Genomic DNA, 8510 nt, shown 5'->3' on the forward strand with positions numbered 1-8510 from the left:
CGGCTTTTTCTGCTTATGTGGTGCTGAGGAATCGAACCCAGGGCCTCATGCATGCAAGGCAAGCGCTCTACCACTGAGCCACCTTCCCAGCCCCTGAGTCTTCTATTTTAAAAGAGCCTAACAGAGGTACTGTAGAGATTAATGCTTAACAGCATTCTTAAGGATCTTACTTACTCACTTCATGTTGTTAGAACATATATAGTTTCTTGATTTGCAGTTAAGCTAAGCCATTAGTTTTTCTTTTCTTTCTTTTTTTTTTGTGGGGGGAAGTTGTTTTGGTTTTTATTTTGGGTCCAGTCGTGGGCCTGAACTCTGAGCCTGGGCGCTGCCCCTCAGCTCTTTAGCTCAAGGCTAGCACTCTACCACTTGAGCCACAGCACCACTTCTGGCTTGTTTTTTTTTTTTTGCTTATGGGTGCTGAGGAATCGAACCCAGGGCCTCAAGCATGCAAGGCAAGTGCTTTACCACTGAGCCATCTTCCCAGCCTTGTGGGGGGAAGTTGGTGCCAGTCTAGAGCTTGAACTAGGGCCTGGACAGTGTCATTCCATATCTATTGAACTAAAATTTTTGGGACAAAATCCAAAATTTGTAGTTTTGAAATGCTCTTCAATTGAGTAGAAGTTCTTAGATTGATATATGAGACCCAGTATTTGAAGCTTAAAAAACAATTCTGCTAAAAATAATCTACTGGAAAGCTAAGTGGAGAAGTAAAGACATTTAGACAAAGTAACTCTCCAAACCTGAAAGTCAGTGTGTTAAGTATATTAATTAAAAGCCATGTTGGTGTAAAAACAAATGGGCTCAGAGCCCTGGTATTGTGTGGAATCTACCCTTTCTCAGTTGGACAGTATGATCTGTGTTATCTGTGCTGCATTGCTTCTTATATAGCCCCTTCTCTACACAGCAGCAAAAGCATGGTGGTTGGTTGGTGGCTGAGTATTTGTTACCTCCTTTACCTTCTGGGACCCTTACCCCTTCATAATCAAGGGGAATCTCCATAGGGTAATGTCACCTCTCCTTGCAGCCATAGTGACTTTAGAGGTGGGTTTGAAGAGCTGTAAGATTAGTAGTATTGTGTTTGCCTTCTTTCTGCCCCCTGGGATTCCTAGCCTACTCCTGCTGTGTCTTTGTACCCCACCTGTGTTTCACTGAGGAGATTGGCTGGATTGTTATTTCTCTTCCTTCTTACAGGCTTTACGAGGACTTAAAAAAAGAGAAATACCTGATACATCTGACCTTTGGCAGATAAAGTTGGTGTTAGAGTTTTTTAGCTCCCGAAGCCATCAGGAGCGGCTTCAGAACCAACCTAAGCGAGGGCTTTTTATGAACTCTGAATTCCTGCCAGTGGTGAAGTGTACTATTGATAACACTCTGGACCAGTGGCTACAAGGTAATTTTAGTACTGTGCCCTTGTGCTTTTTTATATAGTGGACTTGATAAGAGTGGTGGTATATCCCTGTAATACCAGCTACTTGGAAAGAGGATTAGGAGAATCATGGTTCATTGTCTACCCTGGACAAAAGCAAGAACTTACCTGAAAAACAAACTACAAAAGCAAAAGGATTGTAGGCATGGCTCAAGTGGAGTGGAGGTCTTTTTCCCCCAGAAGTAAAAGCAAGTGGGCCAGGGGTTGAGATTCACCAGGCTCCAAGGCTTTTCTATTCTGACAGTTTTGGCAGTCAAGATCTTACCTGCTTTATAAATTTTGCAGAAAATATAAACAACTTTTTAAGTACCACTTCACATTAGAACCTTGTCTTATCTTTCCTAGCATCAGATTGTTTCTTTTTTCAATATCTCTATCTTCTGTTTCTTGGATGTGTAAACTTTTCCTTTCCTATTTTGTGCCTCTTCCTTTGGACACTTAGATGAGTGCTTATTAATAGTGTTTGCTGTACCAACTGTGTGAGCAAACCTGAGGTGTCGTGTGACAGTGACTGTTTGCCAATGGAAGTTACTAATTTGTGACTACCAGGAACTTGTGAAGATTCTGAATGATTGCCTTACATAAGGCAAATGTTGTGGCCTTTGATTTGTAGAAATGTATTGTCTCTGTTTTTCTTATATGAAAATGATTTTCAGTAGTCAGCTATTTGCTTTTTTCATTCTTTTTAGTTTATCTTCCCGTAAATATTTGACAGCAATCTGCTTTGGGTAAATACTAATCTTTGTAATATCAGTAGAAACATTGTTTCTTGAAGAATTGAACTTAAGCATTTGAATATAATTCAGCCAAAAACGATTCCACTGTAATACAACAAAATAGATTTTTGAAAAATACGAAACTATAAACTGAATTTTGAACAGTTATGTGGGAAGCAACAGTTTCATATTCTTCAATGTTTATATTTAATAGCTACATCTAGATTGCTTTTTTTTTTTATGGTCTAGATTTTTTTTTTTTTGTCAGTTGTGGAGCCTGAACTCTGGGCCTGGGCGCTGTCCCTCAGCTCTTCAGCCTAAGGCGAGCATTATTTAAGATTGTAGTTCTCCCTTCATCTCTCTTTCTCTCCCATCTGCTCGCCTTTATCTTGCACGGCCTCATGCTTGCTGTGGGAGAACTGTACCACTTGAGCCATATACTTAATCTTTATTTTCTTTTCTATTTTGAGGCAGGACCTTGCTATGAACCATCAGCCTTACATTCTTCCTGCCTACCTTCCATCTAACTTAAGAGGCTTGAACCACTGAGCCTGGCTCAAACATTGACTTTTTTTTTTTTTTTTTTGCCAGTTCTGGGGCTGGGCATTGTCTCTGAGCTTCTTTTGCTCAAGGCTAGTGCTCTACCACTTGAGCCACAGTGCCACTTCCAGCTTTTTCTGTGTATGTGGTTCTGAGAAATGGAACCCAGGGCTTCATGTATGCTAGGCAAGCACTCTACCACTAAGCCATATTCCAAGCCTTCAAACATTGACTTTTGTAGGCATTCATCCAGTTGCTATCTTTTGGCTGCATCTTAGCCTTTTTGATCCTCTTAAAACTGTTGTGAGATGCTTTGTTGTCTTTAGACAAGCTACTTAGTCTCTCTAAGCCTAAGTGCAATTCCTATAGAATGGGGCCATTCATGCATATTTAGTGAAATACGTGATTCATTTCACTTGCAGGAAACACATTAGGATAGGGTCAGCAAGTTCCTGATTAAAAAAGTAATGCAAACAAGGCATTCTTATACATTCCTATGCCACTTAGATCTGTCCTCAGTAGGTTCAGCTCCTTTTGTGTTTTTTGCACAGGTGGAGGTGATGTGTGTGTACAGGCCTACCTCAGCGGGCAGCCTGTGGAGGAGTCTCAGCTGAACATGCTGGCCTGCTTCCTTGTCTACCATGCTGTGCCTGCTCCCAGGCACCTGCCACCAATGGGACTAGAAGGTAATTGCATACATACTCCTGTTCAGCATCTCTCTTACATACAGGTTTTTAGTTTCTTCGAACAAAGAATTTCTAGTGCAGTTCTCTCTCTAAAGACTTAAATCTTGGTGATTTGTTATCATTGTTGAACACTTTTTCTGTAAACAAACTGAACCATTTTTACACATTCTGTATACTTCCTATAATTGAGAAAAGGATAGCTTTTATTTCAGAGCTGAACATTCTAAACTTGTATTGTTTACTAATCTTTTCTAAGTTTCTTCAGTTTTTTAAAATTCTACTATCAAAGCTTAAAATAACATAATTTTTATATGTTCACATCTCATATATTACATAAATATATAATTATATAACTATATATATAAATACTAGATTATAAACTATTATATATACTATATATAAATATATAAATACATAAATATATAGTATTACCTCCTAACTACGTTTTTCAGAATATGGAAACAAGGTTTATCTAATAAAGAGAATAATAAAATACCATAAATTCTAAGTATCCATAATTATTTATAGCAATCTCAAATCACTATCTCTTGAGGGTTAAAAAAATGTTTGAAAAGGATGAAAGTGTTCAATTAATCACTTAGACGCTGAATGAGATATTACTGTTTTGAAAACCTTAGATAAAATTACACTACATGGCGACAATGATGGAATGATTTGCTTTGGATGGACTGTCCCATGGGAGCAAATATAAAAGCCAGACAGAACATATGCAGTAACTATAGAAAGGAACTGGTGGTAGTATGCTGGTGGGACTTGCTGGAATGCAGCCATGCCCAGAGAAAGGAGAAAGGGTGGTGGGGAGAATTTACTCTGTTTTTACTCTAGCTTCCCACAAAGCAGTGGTGTTCTTGGCTACAAGTTGGGTGTGTGATTGCTCAGGAGCCTAGAACCTCAGGAGTAAAATCTTAGGTGGGAAGGAACAGTGGGGATTACCACTCAAAATCCTGGGTGTGCTATTTTCTTGAGGCACTTACTTCATCTTAGCCTACGTATGCATACTAACATGCTTCAGGATATTATCTGGCAGAAGCAAAAGGCCAAACATGTGAGCACTAATGTCAGCAGCAGGGTGATGGCAAGGAGACAGAGGGTGGAGTTCAAAACTGGCCAAAGTGCAGTGACTATGCTAAGCATTCAGCCTTTGGAATAATGGTAGACCAACTCTTTGAGAGAGTAAAAATACAGCAGGCCCAGGTAGAAGTAAGGGCTGTGTTACCTTTTGCCTGCCTGATAGAATAAAAGTTAACCTCTGTTTGAGGAAGATCCTCTATATTTTTAATAGGTTTCATTTTGAATAAAAACTGGACTCTATAGAAGCTGTGCCTGATGACTCAAACCTGTATTCCTAGTTACTTAGGAGGCTGAAATCTAAGGATCGCAGTTCAGAGCTAGCCCAGGTAGGAAAGATTGTGAGACTTATCTCCAACAAATCACCAGAAAACTGGAAGTAGACTGTGGCTCAAAATGGCAGAGTACTAGCCTTGAGCAAAAGAGCTTAGGGACAGTGTTAGAGCTTGAGTTCAAGACCAAAACAACAACAACAAAAAAAAAAAACAGTGGACTAGAAAAACCCACAGATAATAGGAATAAACATGTTTGTCCCAATAATGGAATTAACAGACTGGGACTTAAAATGGCTATTACTAATACTTTCATGAAAAAAAAAAGATTGAGGAAAGATAAAGAATATTACCAGAAACTCATAATTTAAAAAAAAAAAGAAAAGAAAGTTGGCCAGGCGCTTGTAATCCTACTCAGGAGGCTGATATCTGAGGATCATGGTTCAAAGTCAGCCCCGGCAGAAAAGTCCCTGAGACTTATCTCTAATAAACCACTCAGAAAACCAGATGTGGCTCTGTGGCTCAAGTGCCAGAGCACTAGCACAGAGCTGAAGAGCTGAGGGACAGCACCCAGACCCCGAGTTCAAGCCCCATGATCGACCTCCCTTCCCCCCCCCCCAAAAAAAAAAAAGTTGCCAGGCACTGGTGGTTCACACCAGTAATCCTAGCTACTCTAGAAGCTGAGATCTGAGGATTATGGTTTGAAGCCAGCCCTAGCAGGAAAGTTTGTGAGATTCATATCTCCAATTAACCATCCAAAAGCTGAAAGTGGAGCCATGGTTAAAGTAGTAGAGCACTAGCCTTGAACAAAAGTGCTAAGGGATAGCGCCTGAGTTATGCCTTAGTACTGGTATAAAAACAATGTAAAGTTAAGTGGAAATTATAGAGCTGAAAAATATAATTGAAGTTATAAATTCAGTATATGTATTAGTTTAGCATAATAGATAGCAGGTAAATGAAATGGGCAAATAGCAAGTAGAAAGTACATAAATTCTCAGAAAGAAGAGGGGATAGAAAAACAAAAGAATGCAAATGATACTTGAAATCCTGAAAGAAGAAAATCACAGAAATATGTAGTTGTGATCATAGAATAAGAGGAGAGACAGAATGATTTGAATAGAAGCAATAGTTAAAGAAACAGGGGCTAGAAATTTTGTAAAATGGGTGATGCCCGTCAACCTAGAAAAGACCCAAGCAGAATGAACACAAAACCATAACCAGTCACGAAATAGATTACTAAAAGGAAAGAATTTGAAAGCACAGATTTTATTTTGAAGGTAGGATAGTCCAGAAATATTGGATAATACTTATGAAATTGTGGGTTTTGAAATGAGAAACAGGTAAGAAGAGCCTTGTGATCATGGCCCCAACTTAATTCTTTGAATTTCCAGCTTAGAGGGGAGGAAGAGGGAACCCAAGCAGAGCTTGGGTTGAGGAGAAGCTGGGAACACAGACTTCTGTTTGCAAGATGAGTATCAGAGAAAAGAGAGCAACAGAGAATGTCACACTTTTGTAGAGGATTCCCCCTTGAGTATCAGAAGAGAACTTGCTAGTCACCACTAGGTGACCACTAGGTCACCACTAGCTCTTCTACCTAGGTAGAAGAGCTACCCAAATGTTTTTGGGGGCACCTTGTCCATTGTTTTTTTTTTTTTTAATTTTTATTTTGGGTCCGGTCGTGGGCCTGAACTCTGGGCCTGGATGCTGTCCCTCAGCTCTTCAGCTCAAGGCTAGTGCTCTACCACTTGAGCTACAACGCCACTTGCAGCTTTTTTCCTTTTTGCTTATGTGGTACTGGGGAATCGAACCCAGGACCTCGTGCACACAAGGCAAGAGCTCTACCACTGAGCCACTTTCCCAGCCCGACCTTGTCCATTATTTATCTGAGGCTGAGAATAGTCTGTTCCATAGCTTCATGGTCTTGCCTCAGTTGTAGGAAGTATAGCCTAAACTAAACAGAGTTCTGGTCCTACCTAACAAATCCTAAAAGCACAACATGAGGGCCAAATTGCTTTTCATGTAATTTAACCATATCCCAGAACAAAGTTCAGTAATGCTAGAATACAAAAATAGCACTTGAAAAAGATAAAACTTGGCTAGTCCTGGTGGTGCATACTTACAACCCCAGCATTTGAAGGGCCAAGGCAGGAGGATGGCGCTCAAAGCCTACATGGGCTATCTAGCATGACCCTATCTCAAAAAAGTAGGGTGATGGGCTGGGATGTAGCTCAGTGGCAAAAGCGCTTGCCTAACAAGTGCAACATCCTGGGTTCGATCCCCAGTACCAAAAGAGAAAAAAAAAAAAGTAGGGTGAAACCATGTTTGGTGTACAATGAGAAATTATAAGACATACAACAAAATAGGGGAGTATTAACTTTGACACTGGGGCTGGTGGTTTGGAGATGAAAAAGATGATAATATTTAAGTTCAGGTAATACACCGTGTTTCCCTTTGGTGCCCAGCAGAATCATTTGGGCAATTTTCAAAACCCTAGATGCCCAGGTTGCACTTCCATGAGTTACATATAATTGCTGTTGGACCAAGGTTGAGAACTGTTGCTACTCAGAGGAACTTCTGTTACTTATTTTAAGCCTGCTTTCTATTTTCAGGTAAAAGGTTGTGTTTATAGATTAGGAATTGAAAGTGGTAGGACCAGGTTTAAAAATCACTTAAATAGGAATTGAGGGCTAGAGAGGCAAATTTACTATTTAAATAATGGTAATTGAACAACTTCACACATAACTGTAAGCCCTTTTCTTAACTACAGACTAGGTTTAAAATTTTAAAATGTGTCTGGAACTTCATGTCTGGATCTGGTCTTTGTGTTCAGAGAAGAATGCTACTTTAAGCATGTTATGTCTGCACTTCTTGGAAGATATGTGGCGGGGTCTGTTTAGAGACTTGTTTCTCCATTTCTCATTCTCCAGGAAGCACAAGCTTTGCTGAACTCCTCTTCAGATTTAAACAGCTGAAGATGCCTGTGCGAGCTCTGCTCAGATTAGCACCTTTGCTCCTTGGAAATCCGCAGCCAATGGTTATGTGACCATGTCTCATGTGACTTCTACATAAAGTCATGACCAAACGTCAAAGCTAAGGAAATTATAATTGGGGGGGGGGGATAAGCAGCACATACCTTGCCATATTTTAAACTCTTGTCCGCATTAATATTGTAGGAAGTATAAAATCAGTCAACATTTACTATTGTAAATAAACTTGTTTTGTTTTTAAGATTTGATAGCTTTAGTGTTAGACTTGAGAGTGATGAGGGTTGATTTTTAACCCTTGAACTAGAGTGCTTTAGATGTCTGCTCCAAACTGCAGTTTTAAAAGAAGTGATGTTACTGACTTTCTGCTGCCAGAAAGAGCTTTCAGCATTTTCCAAGATATTACTTGTTCTGTCTAATGTAAGTTTGTACCACCTGTGACAATGCCTGACATTCTCTTGGTATGACCGCATCAGTCAGAAGTGTTAGACCTTACCGGAGAACTTCTCAGCATGAAGTACTGTGGACTTCATTTTCCTAAACTAGCTGTTGAAGCCTAATCTTGGTGTGCCTGTATTTGGAGATGAAGCTTTTAAAAGATAAAGTTAAATGAGGTCATAAGAATGAGACCCTGATTTGGTAGACTCACTGGCCTTGTAAGAAGAGGATGATTTCTCTCTGCCATGTGAGAACACAACGAGATGATGAGGTCCCCACCAGAACTGACTGTATCAGCTGGCACCTTGGACTCAGCTTTCAAAACTGTATGAATAAATTTTTCATGTTTAAGTCACTTA

The 8510-nt window shown here is 39.7% G+C and overlaps 1 protein-coding gene across 1 annotated transcript in view; it reads left to right on the forward strand.

Annotated features, from left to right (window-relative positions):
- The window catches only part of Anapc1 (anaphase promoting complex subunit 1), a 115826-nt gene extending 107316 nt beyond the window's left edge, over positions 1–8510 (forward strand). The window contains exons 46-48 of the mRNA XM_013019714.1: positions 1157–1390; positions 3234–3368; positions 7657–8510. Of these exons, the coding sequence (XP_012875168.1) occupies positions 1157–1390; positions 3234–3368; positions 7657–7772 (485 nt within the window). The 3' untranslated portion in view covers positions 7773–8510. The remainder of the gene's footprint in view (positions 1–1156; positions 1391–3233; positions 3369–7656) is intronic.

The sequence above is a fragment of the Dipodomys ordii genome, unplaced genomic scaffold, assembly GCF_000151885.1.
Source record: "Dipodomys ordii isolate 6190 unplaced genomic scaffold, Dord_2.0 Scaffold47, whole genome shotgun sequence".
NCBI lineage: Eukaryota > Metazoa > Chordata > Mammalia > Rodentia > Heteromyidae > Dipodomys > Dipodomys ordii.